Source organism: Cornus florida, unplaced genomic scaffold, assembly GCF_030987335.1.
Source record: "Cornus florida cultivar Cherokee Brave unplaced genomic scaffold, ASM3098733v1 CherokeeBrave_3.0.0_Hap2_Chr11, whole genome shotgun sequence".
In the NCBI taxonomy this organism is placed as follows: domain Eukaryota; kingdom Viridiplantae; phylum Streptophyta; class Magnoliopsida; order Cornales; family Cornaceae; genus Cornus; species Cornus florida.
In genome coordinates, this window is record NW_026775581.1 from 79029318 (window position 1) to 79050653 (window position 21336).

At 34.7% G+C, this 21336-nt stretch overlaps 4 protein-coding genes across 6 annotated transcripts; 1 reads left to right on the forward strand and 3 right to left on the reverse strand.

Annotated features, from left to right (window-relative positions):
• Nucleotides 1-2963: 2963 nt before the first annotated feature.
• Nucleotides 2964-7721, reverse strand: LOC132283060 (transcription factor HY5-like). Its single transcript, XM_059784941.1, has 5 exons — nt 7541-7721; nt 7039-7219; nt 6650-6806; nt 6085-6174; nt 2964-3205 (listed from the first exon to the last, which is right to left on the reverse strand). The coding sequence occupies exons 1-4, from the start codon at nt 7635-7637 to the stop codon at nt 6130-6132; spliced, it is 480 nt and encodes a 159-aa protein (XP_059640924.1). The 5' UTR covers nt 7638-7721; the 3' UTR covers nt 2964-3205; nt 6085-6129.
• Nucleotides 7722-10344: 2623 nt separating this feature from the next.
• On the reverse strand, nt 10345-13703 carry LOC132286488 (uncharacterized). Its single transcript, XM_059788838.1, has 2 exons — nt 11673-13703; nt 10345-11248 (listed from the first exon to the last, which is right to left on the reverse strand). The coding sequence occupies exon 1, from the start codon at nt 13296-13298 to the stop codon at nt 12051-12053; it is 1248 nt and encodes a 415-aa protein (XP_059644821.1). The 5' UTR covers nt 13299-13703; the 3' UTR covers nt 10345-11248; nt 11673-12050.
• Nucleotides 13704-14249: 546 nt separating this feature from the next.
• On the forward strand, nt 14250-21106 carry LOC132283006 (putative UPF0481 protein At3g02645). Of its 3 annotated transcripts, none has more exons than XM_059784875.1 (3): nt 14250-14596; nt 14920-18600; nt 18712-18791. In XM_059784875.1, the coding sequence occupies exon 2, from the start codon at nt 14937-14939 to the stop codon at nt 16287-16289; it is 1353 nt and encodes a 450-aa protein (XP_059640858.1). In that variant the 5' UTR covers nt 14250-14596; nt 14920-14936; the 3' UTR covers nt 16290-18600; nt 18712-18791. The 3 variants fall into 3 exon arrangements, with proteins under 3 accessions (XP_059640858.1, XP_059640857.1, XP_059640859.1); XM_059784876.1 differs by lacking the exon at nt 14250-14596 and adding an exon at nt 19578-21106 and having other exon boundaries at nt 18478-18600; nt 18712-18790; XM_059784874.1 differs by lacking the exon at nt 14250-14596 and having other exon boundaries at nt 14629-18600.
• LOC132281362 (uncharacterized) lies at nt 16508-17125 on the reverse strand. The gene has a single exon (XM_059783074.1). The coding sequence runs from the start codon at nt 17123-17125 to the stop codon at nt 16508-16510; it is 618 nt and encodes a 205-aa protein (XP_059639057.1).
• Nucleotides 21107-21336: the final 230 nt, after the last annotated feature.

Sequence of the window (21336 nt, forward strand, 5' to 3'; positions counted from 1 at the left end):
TTTCTTCTCTCCCTACCAAATACACCCTAAGAGCCTTTTTACCCACCAAATGAGATACAACATTGCATTTTCTAGAGGTCCAAGCGAGGGACAAATTTGGACAAACGGAGAAAGGAGGAAAGAAATGTCCTCAAGGACCACCAAAAGAGAATTCACTGTAGCAAATAAATAGCGTTACTTTTCTTAATACTAAAGAATTTTTTTGATTTATATATGTTTATTTATTATAAAACAACTCATTTCTATTTTATTTTCTTTTAGTTTAATTAGCGGAATCTTCAATAATTTGTTTTCTTTAATCCAAAACCCTAGTTGGTGGACAAATCATTTTAACTTTATGTGCTCTTTTTGTTTTTGAATGAATAGTTATGAAATCCCATTAGTTTGTTAGAAGAAGGTATGAAGAACTTTTTGGAAGTAATTTTAAAAACATGCTCCATTGAATACTTTTTAGTTTCCTGTTTCGAAAAAAAACAAAGTTGAAAAAATATATAGTCCAAGCAGATTTTTATGGCTTGTTGTCAGTTTTTTAAAAATTCAACTAAACGAAAATAATTGTTAGAGAACTTTTTTTATTTATTTATAATGTTTTAAAAATAATTTTTAAATTTTTAAGAACTATTTTCAAAAATCAAATATAATGATCCAAATAGATTTTCATGGCATGTTTTCAATTTTTTGAAATTTCAGTTAAATAAAAGTATTCTTTCATATAATTTTTTAAAAAAAATTAAAAAAAAAAAATTCCTAACCAAATTAACTCTGATTTTTTTCCCTTTTAATTTTTTCTCTTCAATTGCTCAAGTAAAATCAAAAGATCCACAGTATTTGTTACTATTGGTAAATATAGAAAGGAAATGTTGGTAAATATAAAAGGAAGTTATTGAAATGTTAAATTTTTAATTACCAAAAAAATATGTGTATATATATATATATATATATTTACCAACATATAAAAGGAAGTGTTGCATAAGGAAACCATTCATTTCAATTCCCTATTTTTTCTATTCTAGCTCACAACATGTCGGTCAAGTAGCTTAGGACCTCAGGTTAGGTATGTGTTTTGTGTGTGATTTGGAGATTTAAAATTTAAATACACAAAATTTAATGCTTGTTTAATGTGTTTTGCCAAACCACATGCTTTGCATTTGATATAAATATGCATAATATATATATATATATATTGCTGTGACTGCTGTCCCTAGCTGATTTCAAGCATTATTACTATAGAGTTGTTAAACTTGATAGATAAGGCATCACATCAAACAATCACCTATCAAAATTTATAACCATCCATCTATTACGTGGTATTATTATTCGACAGGGACCCAAATCATCCCTTAATTAAGAAGAGATCCTGTATTTTTTAAAATTGTTTTGATGCACGTGTAACATTTTATATTAAAATGCTACGATCACTCTATTATAACAGTAGTATCATTGTAATACTGTTAAATTGATAATTAAACACACGAAAATATTATTACAAATAAAAAAATAAACACCATTATATTGAAAAAATACATACAACATCACTTTATAGTAATTAACACACAGGATTTTGATTCTCTAAACAAACAATTTTTCACTATAAGACTCCTCTTCTTTTTTTTTTTTTTTTTAGTATAAATTTTTTTCATGGAGTAGGACATCCAAAAATTGATGAGTACTGCCATGTTTGTTAACACTTTGAGTTTTGATTTTCTATTGTGATTTTCATTTTATTTTTTTAGACGTTAACAAAATAGATAACTCTATTTTGACTTTTCACATTTTAAAATTTTACAAAACTAGTTGTCATTTTTTTCACAATTCTCACAACTTCAACTTCAAATGAAGGTTTTTTGGTTTTTAAATACTGTTATTTTATTATTTTTCAAAATGAGAATTAGAGAAAACGCTATTTTATTATTTTTCACAATTAGAAAAATATTATTTTATTAATTTTCAATTATATTCAAATAGAAAATTAAAGAGTCAATTTGTTTTAAAAAATTACCAAACATATTTTTTCTTTTCTCTTTGTAAAAATTCAATTACCAAATTTTAATTTTGACAGAAATGACAGCAAAGACTTTTAAAACTTGCCATTTTCCTAGAAATAAAAATAAAGCAAGAAAATGAAAAATACAACTTTACCAAATAAGGCCATAAGTTATTTTTTGTTAGATTTTAATATATATATATATATATATATATATATATATATATATATTTGTAAATATTTTAAAACAATCAAACATCAAAAAAAAAAAAATTTATCCAAACAAACTAACGGAGCCTAATACAACAATTGCCAATGTGTTTTCTATTTTACCACTATGCTCAATGAAATGATCTTTTCACTTAACTTCTTATCTCATACCATTAGTGATATAGCGAGGTTTGTAAATTTAGTTCATCAGATTGATTCTAATCAATGAGCTCAGTGATATGGTTATTTTAAAAGTTTAAGCTCCATTTAACACGATGTGTTTTAGGTCGTACGTTATATATATATTTTTTGTTAATATCAATACAACTATTTTGTTTTATTTTGAAAAATTCATAAATTTATTTTAATTTCTACGCACCATTATCAAAACACACAATATCATTTGATGATATAGATTTTGGCAAAAAAAAAATATATATTATAAACTATTCCCAACCAATATGATATAGACTCAAATTTAAATACTAATATTAAAAAAACAATATCACAACACTTTTCAAATAGACCCTTATTTAATTAATTTTGATATCATTTATCACAATTCCTAACCCGATGATAGTGTCCAGCTTTGCATACTTTACTACAAATGTTCCTAATATTTCTCAAAATGCATCTACTTAATTAACTATGTTCACATATAAATGCTAAAAACTTCAGTCACATAAACCCAAATCAAAGTTTTTTTTTGAGTGTCCATGAAAATTGCTCAATGTCATTCATTTGATAGGAGAACAACACACACCACAAATAAAATAAAATAATAGTAAATATATAAAAGGTAGTTCAAAGATGCACATTTTACAAAAGTATTTGATTAGCTTGGTTTCACGTATCAATCATCCTTCATGCGTGGGAAAAACTTATTTGGGCGAATTAAATCCATCTTAATTAAATCATGAATATCAAATTTTAGACTTTGTATTTAACCACTTCAAAGGTTACTCTCCATCTTTGTAGCGTGTTTAAAGCAAGCCTAACAGTCCGTATTGCCTGAAAAAAAAAAAAAAAAAGAAAAAGAAAAAAGAACAAAACAAAAAAGAAGAAAAAAAATATTAGAAGACAATTTTGCCCTACTTTGGTTGGACGGTAAAGTCTAGTATGGGAAAAGAAAGTATAATGACTTCAATGATATATATGATGACTAGATATATAGAGCCATTATATTCTCCTGCGATTCACGTGATGTGATCAACTTTTTTTTTTTTTTTTTTTCACATTCCCTTCATTTTTGTCTAAACTTTTGGCCTTCTAAATCTCTTAGAATTTCATTTTCCAAGTACAATTGGATGATGCAGGTGTCATTTTATATGGGGTTTTCATCTATTATTTTCATGAAATGAGATGTATAGGTTATAGACTAATGACCATATATAAGAGTAAGGTTATCAAACCTAGTCACAAAAATCATGAATTCTCTTTACTAATCACTACTATAGCGAGGAGTTTGTTTAAGGAGGTAGCACAATTAATAAATAATAATAAAAATAAGGATAAATTATACTCAGACGCCCTAATGTTAGTTTATTTTTCAGCTAGATTAGCATTTTAATTTTAAATTTCGATTACATTTGAATTAGTGGTTTAATATTTCACTTACATCCCAAATGTCAATTTTTTGTAGGGTCATAGTACTTTTGAAATGTTAAAAGACTATGCTACCTTTTGACCTCCTGTTGACTATTTTTGTGACCAAACTACCCCCAACATACACCTTTCCTCTTCTTCCTCCTCCTTAGACCATCATCATCCCCAATTCACTCATCAATCCCACACAATACTTTCGAGATATATATATATATATATATATATACACACACACACACACACACACATACAAAACAACCACACACTTATATACATACACACACGCACATACAAAATAACCAAACAGGGGTCGGCCGGGTCGATGAAGGGGTTTGGGTTATGGATTGGAGGTGGCGATGGTCGGGCGAGCCCGGAACGGCGGCAACACCAACTCAGCCGACGAGGTCAAAGAGGTGTAGGCGACGACACTCAACTTGCCAGCCTCCCAACCCTCTCTGATTCGCCTCCCAACAAATATTGATCTCAAGACCCAACTCACCCGATCTCTTCGATTCACCTCCCAGCCCTCTCCGACTTGCTCTCTCTTTCTTTTTATCTCAAAATCCCTCCACGACGACGCCGTTCTTCGGTCGTCGTCAAAGATGGAGTCCATACGAGTCAAGATTGGGACAATTGAGTCGAAGAACTCAGCGATGGTGTCGCACGGGATCGTTCCGATGCTTATGAATTCGAGCTTGTCACTGGTGGTTTGTGTGTGGGTGTGATGATAGTTGTGGTGGTGTGGGTGTGGGTGCGACCAGTTGTGGCGATGTCTTCTGTGACCTAGAGGCGGCGTGTTTGATGTGGCTACGTTGTGTGGTTGTGGTGGTGGCGGTGTGGCATCGTGCGGGTGTTGCGGTGTGTGGTTGTGGCGACGTCTTCTTTGACCCAGAGGCCACATGCTTAATGTGGCAGTGTTATGTGGGAAGTGTACGGCGTGGTTGCGTTGTGGCGGCGGTCTGTGGTGGTTGCGTTGTAGCAGTGGTTTGTGGTGGTTGTGGGATAAGGATTGTGGTGGTGGTTGAAAGGGTTGGTGAGAGAGACAGCAGAGATGAAATTCAAAATTGTAGAGGGGCGTTTATATCATTTAAGATTAAAGATACTTTATATTAAAATTTTGGGGGTAAAAGGGTTAATTTGCATGTGTTTGAGGCCAACAAGTAAATTGGGGTGTAAGTGAAAAGTTAAAACGAAAATCTTCATTTAACTGAAAAATGACCTAATCTCAGGGATGTCTGTGTAATTTACCCTAAAAACAATTAAACTAACATGACAAAAATCGATCCTTGCAAAATAATATGCTAATTAAGAAGTTATGGGCGGACCAGACCGGAGGATACGTGTCCAGAGCTTACATTGGTATTTAATTAATGTTGAATTGAAATAGTTTTTGAGATTCTTAATTAAATAATCATAAAGAGAGAACAAATAATTCATATCATGAGAGGGCTCTCGCCATAGTATCCCTCAATAGGTATAAATTTGATTACTAGAGACATAGAAGATGTATAAAATGGAAGGTCACCAACAAAGTTAGGGTGTGTTTGGAATCAATTTACTTCTTTTTTTCACATTAGATCCGAACACATTATAGTAGAGACACCTCATATGTACAGAGGGGTTAGGAGTAGGACCTAGATCCTCTCCTATCCCATCGCGTGCGTGCCAACTTGTACGCTAATTCATCTCAATGCAACATGAGTTATAAAACTCAACAATATAACACTTATGCAACAAATTTATATAACACTTGTGCAACACCCAAGCAACAAATTATATGGTGTTACAATACTTTGACACCATTAAATAGAGAATTTAACGCATTTTCGTAATGATTACATTGTCGATTCAAAGAAGTAGCTGCGTTAAGAATGTAACCACGGGTAACATTTGCAGGACCAAAAAGAAACTAGAGAGGATCCTGATTCTAGGGCTTAGGAGAATGAATGTCAATAGGCATATGGTTGTTGCCCTTGTAAGTAATCACCGTTCCCAAGTCCACTTAAAAGTGGATGCAAGTTCAACTTATTTATTAAATTTTATTTGTAAGAAAGTTATTACAGTATTTAACTACAGTCATATCTTGAAAAAATTGAAGTGTTTTAAAAAAATAGTATAAAAATCGTTAGTTAAAAAAAAGTAATGAAAATATTATTCCAACACCCATAATTCAGCTTCAACATATACATGTAGAGTTAGAAAAAGGGAAAATGAAAAAATAAAAAAAATTAATAAAAGAAGAAGTAGAAAAAAAGAAAAGAAAAGAAGAGGAAGCAGTCACTCACCCTTTTCCAATGCTTTATCTGGCAACAAAAAAAACTCATCCAAATCTACTTCTTCCCCTCCTGCATGCCAGCTGTTGTGTTCTTCAATATCTGCAAATTGTTCCAATAAGTCATAAAGAGAGTGGACAAAAATTAACCATAGTGAATGCTCAAATTAAATAGATTGAAGGTCCAAATTTGGTAATCCACAGCACTAGGATTTTCATGAACATGCATGGAAAGTCAAATACCCAAAATGTCCTTAAGAACAAATTAGAGAAATGTGGGACAGAATCATCAATTAGGCCACTGAATAATGTCCATATGCATGAACATTACAAGACATCTAGACTGATAGTATAATCTTCTCCTCTTCTTTTGCAACGAGTGAGTATTACAGTTATACTATTGACAATATTGTGGGTGTGTGAGGATTTGCTTGATTCAAATACGCAAAGTGCCCTTCAAAGAACATATATTCCGTCATGTCATGTCATGTCATGATGTTGATTTGTTTATGTATGTCATGTCATGATGTTGATTTGTTTATATATAGTATATAGATGTATGTTGAGATTTGAAATACTTGTCGAAGCATCTGGTTTTCATTTTGCAAAGTGGACAGCCTCTCCTCCAGCTCAGAGTTCTTCTTCTCCAACTCTTTAACCCTCAATTCCAACTCACCCAAGTATGCCTTCTTCCTCTCTCTTGCTTGTTGGGCAGACACTCTGTTCCTCAGCAGCCTGTTTCACATTTGGCCCTCCAAATGAACAAATTTACCATGATGTCACCGATCACTCAAAAATGACTAAAAACACCTCACCAATCACATTTCGATTTTGGTGAATGGGGTGGTGGGTAACACTACCCCACCAACACTCGCCACGTCAGAAAGTCATCCATTTTGCGTGGGCCCCGATGACAACGTGGCAAGATGTAATTTGATAAGAGCTAAAATATTCCGGTCCGGTTTACCTCTTCAGCCGCTTGTTTTCTAAGTCAGCCGGGCTTCTCCCTCTCTTCCTTGGACCCTCTGCTGAGCCCTGAACCCGGCCCGGACCGGCCACCGAACTGCCGCCTCGGCCTGATGCTGACACGCCGGCGGCCTCTCCGCCAATCTCCGGCACTCTCCTGATCTCGTCATCACTCTCCATACCTTCATAGAGAAAGTAAGTCCATTGGTAAAGAGACCTAAGGAAATATATATACTAGTGTCACACTCGAGATCTCTCTCGCAAAGCAATTTTCCCGAGAAAGTCCAGACACCAGAAGAGAAAATCTCGCATTTTCAAAAACCCAGATGGGAATTTCTCAAATTCATTGAGAAGCTACAAGCATGCATATATAAATACACCCACATGATCGAACTACAAGTCTCTGACTTACATACTAATAAAAGAAGAGCTATGCAAAATGGTATATTTAGCTAGATATTAAAAAATTTCTTAATTTAGCAGAATGAGCAAGAAAATCAGACCTTCTTTGAGTTCAGCATGGAGAGCAGAGCTGGAAGATCTTTCACTGCTTGAAGGTAAAGAGCTCGTTGCAATGGAGCTCGTGGGTTGTTCTTGCATTTCTGCACCACAGATCTACACAGACCGAGAGAGAGTGGAGAGAGAGAGAATTCAGAGAGTGGGATATATTCTCTGAGGGAGAGAGAAAAAGAGCGGGACATTAATGTTGCGGTGATTAAAAGATATGGAGGTCGATGAGATTGACACAGCCGTGCGATAAATTGCAATCCAACGGTGATAAAGTAATGAGCGTGGAAGCGTAGGAGCCATAAGGGGATGTGTTAATCAAAGGTTGGTGGATAAGAAGCGTGGACAAATGATGACCGTCTATTAGGAAATGATCCTACGGCCAGTACACTAATTAGATGATCCTTCATGGTGGCACTGTTGACCAGTTGACCCCAATATAATTTCACAATTTTCACACCAAATAGACCCACCACATTTGACGTTCTCATTCAAGCATCTGAATTGTCTACTAGTGTTTTGTACGCGCCCTCCAAACTCACTTCTCATTGCAGTTGTCTTGATAAATGCTGCGCTTGGTCCTACATTTCAAATGCACAAGGGCCTTCTAAAAAGAAGCAGAATAAAAGCATTTTCAATACAAAATATTATTTTTTTATAGTAAATTTATATTTTAAGAGAAGTTATAATGTTAAAATATTATATTTTTACAATTTGTTTTAATAATACATTTCATCTAAAATGTTATTTTTTGACACAATAATCATTATATATTTTGAGAGCTCGTTCGAGTGTTTTATTTTCATTTTAGTAACTTTTGACAATCTCAAAATGTGAATTTTTTGAGAGAATCCATTGAGGTGCCTATTTTCATCCACTTGCTATATTTGGAGTTTGAAAGACCATTTGAGAGCTGCTATATTTGAGAATACATTTGAGAATCTCAAAATATGAGAGATTTTTTGAAAAGCCATTGGAGTGCCTTATTTTCATCCACATGCTATATTTTGAGTTTGAAAGCCCATTTGAAAGACCATTGGAGATGTTCAAGGAAATTTGTAACTTCATTGGAGTTCCTTATTTTCATCCATATGTTAAATTTTGAATTTGAGAGGTCATTGGAAATGCTCAAGGAAGTTTGTAACTCCAAGAATAGTTTTATGAAAAAATTATACAAAAAAACTCTACTTACTTTAATTATTTAAAAATTATTTTCTGAAAACTTAGTTATAAAAAAGTTTGTTTTTGAAGAACTGTCTTTTATAGTTCTCTGAAAACAATTTTAAATTTTTGATGACTATTTTCAGAATTACAAACCAAACAGAAATCTTTTATAGTTCTCTGAAAACATGCATTTTTATGAATGAGTTTTCATAAAACTGAACCAAACTGAGTTATTTTTTGTACAATTTCCTGTTTTCAGAAAACTGTCTTCATAGTTACAAACCAAGCAGACCCTAAGCATTTAGATGTAGTATCTGCGCCTTTATAAGCTTAAGTGTCAAGCCGTAGGAAACACATATACGAATACCGTATAGGAAATTAATAACTCAAAATTACCCTAAACAGAATTTTCAGTGCATTGAAAAAACAGAAAATGCTTCATTTAGTTCACTGCTTAGTCTGACATAATTCTTTTTTTTTTTTTTTTTTTTTTCTTCATGTCTGGTAACTAAGCTGGGAACCCATCTATCCTAAAACCAACTGGTGTTAGGAAGGTCCATACTTATTCCCTTAAGCCTGACCATAGCCCAGGACCCACCGCGTGGGTACATATCACACAGATCTTAATACCAGACAGGAAGAAAAAAAAAAATTTATGTATATATATATATCACCTCTCTAACCATTTTCAAGCAGGTAGAAAATTAGGAGTTCCCTTCAGTCCCATTATTGTTCTTTGGATGTGAAGAATGGTTTCAGCCATTTAAGGGAAGTGAGCTTCACATTGACAGATTCATAGCTGATGCCTACATGTTTTGGTTCAACCTTGTCCTGCACCTGAACTTCACATTTTACAGGATATATAGCAGGACATGATAAATAAATAAAAAAATACATGCACGACACACACACATTATTGGTCAAGAAACTAATTAATCTTAGTATGCCCTGACCAATTAAATGCAATATGCCAATAAGGAACAAAAAAAGGTCAACTCAAAAAAGAAAATCCCTGATTTTAAAAAATTCTCATTTTTATACTATTTAAGTCAGACAACTAAAATTGGTATGGTTTGAGTATAAATCAGATTAATCCATCAAAAATAGAGATAAATAAATCAATATGAATTAGCCATTCTGATTTTGACACATCATAAATAAATCAACAGAGATGTAGCTATCATAATGTTAATGTTGCTGGTTAGATCTTCCTTATCTCCCATCAATTTCATTCAAGGGGATTAAATTTTGCCAAAAGAACTACAAAATTGCTGGCAGAGAGTGTTGTTTATTCTGGCAGTGGTCCAAAAGTCACCAATAAGTGTAGAATGGTCTCTTTCTACTGTACTAGGAATCTCTCTCTCTCTCTCTCACACACACACACACACACACACACACACAGAATTTCAGAAAAATTTTTAATGCCATATTCTGTTAAGACATGGGTTGGCTAAGATTGTCTTCTAGCTAGATGTTGACAAATGCAGTATTCCATCGAATGCTTCAAACCTTACATGAAATAACATTTGCTCATCATAAAGCAATAAGAAAATGAAATGCAGAGGCACTCATCAATTATATCTACGACAATCTTTCCACTTTCACTTCTATCTTTCATCTTTTTTGTACACAGAAATGATAATGCATTATCTGCCGTTGGTTTTGTTCATCAACAAGGCAGGTGGTCAAGAAAATTTGTGAAGGACTTAGCTCTGAGAGAATTTATGCATTTAAATTCTTTTTGCAATAGTACATAGTATATACTGTTAAAATGATATTCATATAATAAGCACCAATGCACCATACACAGACGCGCGCGCGTGCAGTATTTAAAATCATGTTAGTGTGTTGGTAAACCCTTAACTATAGATGTCAATTATGGAAAATAGTCCTTTGGAATAGTGATATATAGCACTATTTCTACTCAAACTATGCTTATCTAAGATGTGCTTTGAGTTATGCACGAATGTCTTTACTCTTTATTACCTTCTAGCATAACAAGAATGCAAATGTTTACAAATATCAATACAGTGAGTCAAGAAATTTGAAAGATAATGCTATTAAGAAAATCAGAACATGAAAGGGAAGACCAAGCTTTGGTTGAGGTTGAACTTCCACTTATTCCAGTGGACCAGTGGTAACTTCCATCATAAGAAGAATGTCATTTTTATTTATTTATCCCGAAGAAGAGGAATTTTAGAAAGCTTAGGACCAGAAAAATATCATAGAACAGTTTTATATTCTCAGAGAACTGAAAAAAGAAAAAAAGTATTAATTTTTTTTTTTTTGTTGATGGTATTCTAGAAACTGTTTTGAAAAATTGAGTTGAAGACAAGCTTGTTTTCAGAGAGAGTTTTTTAATCGATGAGAATTTTAGTAGAGTTCTTGAAAATTGGAAACTTCTTTTATCATCCAAACAAAAGTTTAGCTTCCCGTTCTGTTTATCTACAAAGTTCCTGAAAACTGCATAAATTATATGAAACAACTTGCATACCTTGCGTAACATCTATTGATGCTCTCCGCCACAGTAAAGAAAAAGCCTGCAAGCCATAGAAGAGCACAAATTGAGGTAACTTTAGATTCTTCTTGAGCAAAATCAAGCTTACCTTTCCAAAAAAAAATTAAAAAAAATTGAACGGGGAAGAAATAAATAAAAATGACTAAAAGTACAATGGACAGCGATGAGGATGTAATGGAGAAATAGATAGTAATTGTAATGGAGAAATCATTGAGCCATGATTGCTTACCAAAATAAATAAATATATAAAAATTTTGAGCTATGTTGCTACTTAAATTAAGTAAACAGTAACTACATGGCTCTCATTCATTCATAGCATAATCAGCATTCCAGAGAATGTGGAGTAAAAAAAATGACTACAAGTACAATGGACATCAATGAGGATGTTTGGACACTATTTAAGCATATCCATAAAGAGGTTTCTGTCACAACTTTTACTTCCTTACTTTTTGAAAATCTCAACTTAAACTGCAGGACTACTTGGCAAAAGAAGGCAGCTTTGAAATATGACTATGTCAAGACTCCCTGGCCGTTGTTTCTTTTATTGCTGCAATTCTACTCGTATTCATTTTCATAAAAGCTGGTGTTTCATTATATCTATGTAGCTTCAAACTTCAAAGCTTTATGCAGTTCTCAATGCGCAAAAGAAATAAGTGCATCAGATCGGTTTCTATGGTTAAGAGATCAAATTTTGAATGCATTCTTCATGCTAAACATCAATGGGCTATTTAGTGAACTTATCGCCACATGCTGTGATCCCTTGTGAATGCATCAACACATACAGCCCTTTTAACTCTTTTGGTGAGATCAGAGATGGCCGTAGGTTAGAGACTGATCCCATGTAGAAAGAACATATTTCCTTTATATTTAAGCAACCTGTCCTCGGACCCAACACACCATAAATGGCCTTGCACCTCCAGAACCCCTTTCATCTTTGCTGTTTGCCAAATGAACTTGAATAGACCAAGAGCTCTGTCCAACTGTTTCACCCCACTCCATACCATCTTCTCCTCATCTGATGTCAAAATCTTCCCCATATATAAGCAAAATTTATCCTCACTACCACTTCCATAAACCCCACCACGGAGTTCTACTTCAATATCTGTCACCCTGCCATAGAGATAATACAATAGAAGCGTGAACAAGCATTGAGACGAATGACCCAATGTCTTTGACAGCTTCTTCTGCGCTAAACTTTCTTGATACCGAGTCTCCTTGTATCCGATGTTTTTATCAATGAGAACGTCCTTGATCTGAAAAAGCCCTTCTTTCATGACCTCAAGCTTTGTGACATGTAAAAGCAACTCCTTTTCATTTTGCAAGGACTTAGTAAGGTCAATGGTCATTTGAAGAACATCTTCCCATTTATGGGAAGCAGGTGAATCCACAACCTTTGCAGCCGCAAGACGCATCCATGAGGTGGAGTCAGTGTCACAGGAAAGAGCAGTGTCTAAAAAATTTAGACAGCTAGACACTATTTGCTGACCCATCTTAGTCCCTTTGCTCGGATGGTGATTATTCAAAGCATCAATCTCAGATTTTAATCTGTTCAGTACCTCCTCGAGTGCACCTGTCCATATCTGGTGCTGCGTAACCTGCCGGCATATTGAGAAACGCACCGACTTCCTCTGCTGAGCAGAAATATTTAAAAAGTTGCATATTTTGGTGAGCGAATTCACGGTGATGGGTTCCCTTTCACTTGGTTTGCTGAAGCAAAGAGGTGGTATGCATTGTACATCCTTCTTTAACGCTTGCTGCATCGATGCAGACCCAAGAAATGTCCTAGCGAGCGACTTGAAAGTGTGCATATTGTGTTCAAGATTATCATCAATGACGGTGGAATGGTCAGCAATCTTAACAAGCGTTCCGTCAATCAAGTCCACTTCTTTTAACAAGTGTGACAGTTTTGTTAGCTTCAAGATGGCCTTCTCATACCATTCAGAAGGTAAAGGCTCTTCGTGGGTTTCCTCTGCGCAGTGAAACAGCATCACAGTCGAATGCATAGCTCTATTTTGCTTGGTTCTGAGATACTTTGAAACATAGAGAAGGTTATGCACATGTTTAAAGGCCATTTAAAGCTTAGCCAAATCTATCATATAATGTAAAACCCAATTCAGTACCCAAGTTACTGTTTGTTTTCCAATTCTTTTAATCTACTTCTCCAATTTCTGCTCTGAAGCTAAGCTTGCAACGGCAAAACTCATATGAGAATTTAAGCGCATGTCAAACAATTCTTTGCGGCATTATATCGAACAATTTGTGGGCATCTTCTAACACGAACATCGCTATGTCTACCCATATCCATGTGATTAGAGAAATCATGGACCATAAAGATCAGCTCGAAATCTATAACTAAACAGAATTAGATTTAGGAACAAAAGGAGATTAACATGGACAGTTTGGCAATTGTGATCTTTTTGGGGACAAAAATGTGGAGAAATACTAAAAGTAAATGGAATACACAAATTGTGGGCTGAAGATTGTGTTGGGTCCTGTATTTTAAAAGGCTTTGGTTTGTGTATTTATCTTGGGCCAATGACTTGGCCCATATCTTTGGTTGGATAAGAGGATTTGCCTATTTACTAGTTACCTAATGTGGTCCAATAATAAATATACACAAATAATAAATAATTATAAAATCAGAAAGGTGATAAATAAAAGTTCACATAAGTGACTGACTTAATTCCAAAAAATATTATTATATTTATTTATTACTTTTTTAATTTTGTAATTAGGAATTATTTGTGTATTTGTGATTGGACCGTATCACTTGTAAGTAGAAATAACCTACTCATCGGTGAGTAGACAAGTTTTGTCCTTTAGACATTACAATGATAAAAGATTTTGCTATCTATTTGTAATCTCTCTCTCTCTCAAAAAAAAAAAAAAAAAAAAGTGGGGGGTGATGCGGGGGCCACAATTTTGGTGTGCGGTCGGCCTATTGGCCTGCCCCACCATTGGCCACAGTCTTCCGACGCCGGCCAAATGTTGTCTACACCGGTGACAATTGTTTTGGAATATTGGTGAGTGAGGTGGTCACATGCATAGAGATTGCAATAAGACAAAGTCAACCATCACCCATGTAAATAGAAAGAAAGAGCAAAAAAATAAAAATAAATACTATACCATAATAATAAAAAAATTGAAAAGGAACTTTCAGTTGAATATTCTTTTCTAGCAAACACATATGAACCTTCCCAAATTAATCACTTTGAATTGCCCAAAATATTCGTTGACCTGAAAAACTTGGAGATCTAATTTAGTTGAACTCGCTTTAACATTTCTACACAAACAGAAAATTAAACTGAAGTGATGAGGGGAAAGAAGAAAGAAAGGATATGATCAAATTATAGAGCTACAATCTAAACAGGTTCCATCTCCCTCTCTGCGTGTGTAGTAATTTTTTTTTTTTTGTCTTTGTTACATACTTATTCCCATTAAAATCACATCTCATCTTCAATAAAATTGAAATTGAACCTAACATTAAGGATGTGGAGTGTTTTTTTAGCACATTAAAAAAAATAGTATTAATGAATATATACATTAGTATGGTTTTGTACATACAACCAATTCACATGCTTAGAATCGAACAAAATAACGGAAACTAAATGGTTTTGGAACAAGTTTTGCAGATTTCCAAGTCCATCTTTAACGTAGTACTAAGTTTCCTGCTGTCATCTGTTTTTTCACTAGGGAAAGGCACTCAAAAGATGGAAGTCAATCAGGAAATTGAGAGACAAACCGATGTTTCAATCGAGATAGAAGATGTTGATACAGAAAATCTGGATATGGTAAGAGAAGCCGAGGCATTGATTCCCATTAAACCACCACACGATCCAGTTGTGACTTCCATAAGAGAAATGTTAGAAGGTGTGGCTCCTCTGTCACCTGACTGTTCTATCTACAAAGTTCCAGAGAAACTGCAAAAAGTAAATGGAGAAGCCTACACTCCTCGGGTAGTATCAATTGGCCCTCTTCACCATGGTCAAAAAAGCTTGCAAGCTATGGAAGAGCATAAATTGAGGTACCTACAGAGCTTTCTTAGCCGGACAATATTGATCTTGGAAGATATTGTTAGGGATGTGAGGATGTGGGAAGAAAGAGCGCGCCGCTGCTATGCAGAAGCCATTGAGCTAAGCAGTGATGACTTTGTGAAAATGATACTAGTAGATGCCAGTTTCATCGTTGAGGTTCTCTTGAGGTCTTATTTTCCTCAATTTATAGAGGGGAGTGATCGCATATTTCATAAACCTTGCATGATAGATGATATAGGGCGCGATATGTTATTGCTTGATAATCAGCTACCTTTCTTTGTTCTTGAGGGTTTCCTCACCCTAGTCTTTGTTTCTGACGGAGAAACATTCCCGTCCATCCTTGATCTCACCCATCAACACTTCAAGAATTTATTGAATATTGGTACATTTCCCAACACAATTTCCAGCACTGAAGTAAAGCATTTTCTTGATTTCTTACGATTTTGCTACCTGCCTTTGTCACCAAGAGTATGGCAAAAAAGTAGCCGGATGGATAGATTCTCTCCGAGTGCATCAAGTCTTCACGATGCTGGAATTAAGTTTAAGGTTGGGACAGGAAGATGTTTACTTGACATTAAGTTTGCTAATGGAGTCATTGAAATTCCTCATCTCGAGATAGATGACCTGACAGAGATCTTGTTCCGAAATCTCATTGCCTTTGAGCAATGTCACTATGCATATAAGTACATCATACAGTACATGGCTCTCATGGATAGCATGATCAACACTCCCAAGGATGTGGAGTTACTAATCCACCATAAAATTATTACCAGTAGATTGGGCAGCAATGAGGATATTTCGACACTATTCAACAAAATCTGCAAAGAGGTTGTCCTGGGTCACAATTTCTATTTCCTTAGTCTTTGTGATAACCTGAATGCATATTGCACGACTCCTTGGCATAAGTGGAAGGCAACTTTGAAACGTGACTATTTCAATAAGCCGTGGGCTATTGTTTCTGTTATTGCTGCAATTGTACTCCTCATACTCACTTTTGTACAAGCCGTCTGTTCTCTCATATCTATATAGCATCATAGCTTCAAACATCAAAGTTTTATGCAACTCGATCTCTATGAATAAAATAGAAGAAATCAATTCGTGAATATTCTCCATGCTAAACTTCAATGGGCTACTTAGTGAACATTGATAGAAGATATGCCTGTTCTAAACTCCCATGATCCTTTGTGAGTGCATCACCACATAAACCCCTTTTTAACTCCTTTGGTGAGACCCGAGATGCCCTTAGGTTAAAGACTGATCCCACGTAAAAAGAACATATTTCCTCTATATTTAAGCAACCTGTCCTCGGACCCAACACACCATAAATGGCCTTGCAACTCCAGAGCCCTGTCCAACTGTTTCACCCCACTCCATACCATCTTCTCCACACCTGATGTCAAAATCTTCCCCATATATAAGCAAAATTTATCCTCACTACCACTCCCATAAACCCCACCACGGAGTTCTACTTCAATATCTGTCACTCTACCATAGAGATAATACAATAGAAGTGTGCACAAGCATTGAGACGAATGACCCAATGTCTTTGATATTTTCTTCTGCACTGAACTTTCTTTGATGCCGAGTCTCCTTGTATCCGATTTTTTATCAAGGAGAACATCCTTGATCTGAAAAAGCTCTTCTTTCATTACCTCAAGCTTTGTAACATGTAAAAGCAACTCTTTTTCATTTGTTAAGCATCTAGTAAGGTCATCGATCATCTCAAGTACGTCTTCCCATTTATGGGAAGCAGGTGAATCCCCAACCTTTGCAGGTGCAAGGCACATCCATGAGGTGGAGTCGGTGTCATATAAAATAGCAGTGTCTAAGAACTTTAGGCAGCTAGAGACTATATGCTGATCCATCTTAGTCCCTTTGCTTGGATGTCAATTATTTAAAGAATCAATCTCGGATTTCAGTCTGTTCAGGACCTCCTTAAGTGCCCCTGTCCATATCCGGTGCTGCATAACTTGCGGGCTCCTCTGCTGAGTAAAATATTTAAAAAGTTGCACACTTTTGTGAGCGAATTTACGGTGATGGGTTCCCTTTCGCTTGGTTTGCTGAAGCGAGGTGGTGGAATGCAGCGTGCACTTGCCAATGGAACCATCAATTCCTTCTTTAATGTTGCCTGCATCGATGGAGACCGAAGAAAGGCCCTCACGAGCGACTTAAAAATGTCCATATTGTGTTCAAGATTATCATCAATGTGAATAGTCAGCAACCTTAACAAGCCTTCCATCAATCAAGTCCACTTCTTTTAACAAGTGCGCCAGTTTTGCTAGCTTCAAGAAGGCCTTCTCATACCCCCAGAAGGTAAAGGCTCTTCATGGGATTCTTCTGAGCAGCGATAGAGCACAGCAGGGGAATGCATAGCTCTATTTTGCTCGGTTCTGAGATACTTTGAAACACAGAGAAGGTTATGTACATGTTTAAAGGCCATTTAAATAGTAGCTAAATATACCATATAATGTGAAACTGACTTCATAAACCCAAGTCACTGCTTGCTGCTTAAAACCCTTCTGAGTTCTCTCCATTTTTTGCCATAAAACTAAGTCTGCAACATCAAAACCCATATCCAAGATTAAGAAATAGGAATTCTTTGTGACATTATATCATATACTTTGTGAGCATATTATTGCAAAACCAACAATGTGTATAATCCCCAACCATGCCACAGGAATCACGAATCATGCAAGCCATCTTGATTTCCATAACTAAACAGGATTAGATATTTAGATGTAATAACAAAAGAGATTAGGATGAACCATTTTCCCAGAACGATCATGATGGGGAAAAGAGAAGTGGTTCTGACTACCATGGACAAGTATGGAATATGCACATTGTGGGCTTTAATTTAAAAGATTGAGTTGGGGAATGATCAACAATACATTTTAAAAGTAATTGATAGATAGTAGAAGGAAGAAATCAGAGGTTTGAATTAGGTTGAACAAATTATGAAGAACACACCCACTCAGCAAAAAAAAAAAAAACAGAAAAGAAAAAGGGTAGCTGATTTTCAAGTATCTAAGATCGAATAAAGACATTTCACTCACTTTATTTAATAAAGTAGGAATATACATAAGAATAAAGCCACCTCCACTCACTTTATTTAATAATTTTTAAGAATAAAGCCACCTCCACTCAAATAAAGACATTGTCATATAGATTGCTTAGAATAATTTTTAAGAATAAAGCCACCTCCACTCAAATAAAGACATTGTCATATACATTGCTTAGAATAATTTTTTAAGAATAAAGAGGCTCTTTCTACTATTGTATATGATTGTTTCTCATACATGGAGGGTATGGCATGGACATCTTCTTGAGAAGTCCTCAAAAGGTAAAATCAATGTGATTAAATTTGTTATAAATATGTGTTTAAGAATTAATGAGCTCTTTTTATTGACTATTTTATAATTTTATTTCACTTGGTCTCTCTATGCATGCACAGAGGTACTTAGAAAGTAAAGTCTATGCGATTCTAATAATATTGTGAAGATGATTGGATGAAGTCCATCAACATACTCAAGGTTTGAGGGCTCAACTTTCACTCTCTATTTTTCTTCTTATTCATTTCCCTTTTAATTGTTTGATAGGTTTGTTTGTTTTATTTTTTATTTTATTATTATTAATTTTTGAAAAAAATTAAGAGTTATTACCTCCTGCTCCTCCTCTAAATTCTCTAATGGGCAAGTACGGGATATTATATAAAACCAGTTTTCAAGAACTATGAATCTCACAGAATTTAAGAAAAATATGTATTTTAGAAAAAAAATTTGGTAACTAAATGAATTTTTTGTATTGTTTTCTCTAATAAGTAACAGAAAACCATATTCAGAAAATAAAATCAATCATTACAAAAAGGGTAAAAGCATAGAAATTGATGTTCTATATATATATATATATACCTTCTTATATATACCATAAGAAGCACAATTTTTCAGCTCTGCAATATCTTCTTAAGAAAATACCTAATATGACTAGCTATCTGACGGAGAAACATCCAAAAATAGATTTCCTTACTTGAAGATGCATATATAATAGAATAATTAGTATCTCATGATGCGTGATTTGTAGCCACTATGCTTAATTATAATCAAGCGAAAAGAAAAATAAATAAAGAAGATAAAAAAGTGTTTAACAAACTAGATTGAGAAACAAAGAGAAAAACACATATCCAAATATTTGTTATAAATCTTTTTCTCCATGCATCGATCCACCACGAAAAGCAGCACATATATAGATATATATAGATAGATAAAATGCAACAATACTGCAACTTATATGCCTTCATTGCTGTTCTAATGCGTGCACTAGGAAAACACGTACAACCATGGAAATAATCGACAACACAACAAGAGATAGCCATGGGAATGAGAGAGAAGACAATGTTTCAAAAACTGACGATCATATTCATCAAGATTCTGATGACATTCCATTGTTAAATTCCATCAGAGAAATGACAGCTCGGCTGCCTAGTCTGTCCAATGGTTGTAGTATTTATAGAGTACCCAAGAGACTCCGTGAAATGAATGAAAAGGCTTACACACCTCAGGTGTTCTCCATAGGTCCATTTCACCGTGGCAAAGAACAATTACAGGCAATGGAGGAACATAAATTGAGATACTTGCAATCGTTCTTAAATCGTACTGGCATAAGCCTAAATAATTGTATAAGAGTGGTGAAGGAGTGGGAAGAGAGAGCCCGGAGTTATTATGAAGAAATGATCAGGCTTAGCAGTGATGAATTCGCGAAAATGACACTTCTGGATGGCTGTTTCATCATTGAGGTCATTTGGAGGAGCAAATTTTCTTCTGAAGAATCTAAACAAACCGACTACTTAAATAGGATAATGGAGGTGAATGATGTGTGCAAAGACATGATCATACTCGAAAATCAGCTTCCTTTCTTTGTTCTCGAGGGCCTCTTTAACCTAGCCTTCCCTCTCAGTGAGAGACCCGATTCCTTCCTCATGCTTTCCATTTGGTACTTGGTAAATTATGGTTTTGTTGGAAACATCAAACCCTCATTTCCAAGTTCTGAGGTAAAGCATTTTGTTGATTTGCTGAGGTTATGTCACTTACCATCATCTCTAAGGCCATTATTGCCTCCGGCTATGGTCAAAGATGTGCCGATACACAATGCAACAGAGCTGAATGAGGCGGGAATAAAGTTTAAGAACGGGTCAAGCAATCGCTTGCTTGACATAACATATGCCATGGGAGTGCTGGAAATCCCTCAGTTGAGCGTTTTTGACGTGACAGAATCTTTACTTAGAAACCTGGTGGCACTGGAGCAAATTCACTATCCAAGTGACACTTACATCACTGATTATATTTTGTTCATGGATAGCCTTATTGACACTAATAAAGATGTGGATTTACTTGTCCAGAATGGAGTTCTTGCCAACAACTTAGGCGACAGCTCTGAAGTGGCAGGTCTCTTTAATAGTCTTTCCAAGGAAGTTTTTATAATATCGGATGAGAAGTATTATTTTTATCGTGTTAGTGAAGAATTGAATGAATATTGGAAGGATCCATGGCACAAATGGAAGGCAACATTAAAACGTGATTACTTCAGCACTCCATGGAGAACGGCTTCCACCATTGCTGCAATTATTCTGCTTGTACTAACGCTAATACAAACCATATGTTCTATAATTGATCTTTAGGTTTAATACTTTTGTGCTTCTATTATGTACTATTTTTTTACTAGCTAGGTCTTACATTTTCTGTAGTTTTCAAAATTGATGATGTCTTTCCATGGTGGAATTATCTAAATTATCTGTTTCTTTGGTTATTATCAAAAACAATAGGGAGGAAAAGAAATTTGGTGTTGTTTGATAATTTAATTTCGCACTTAATTTTGAAAGAATTCAATACTTTAGTTAAACATAATTTGAATATTATTGAAGGTAATAAGTGAAACTTGAAATAAAGTAAAATTTTAAGTGACAGAGAAGGTTAAATACTGAAAATTTAAAAAAATATTTAAAAATATTTAATTTTTAATTACCACTTAAAAATTTCTTCACTTAATTAAGAATTTCAATATATTTTAACAAACGACAAATAGG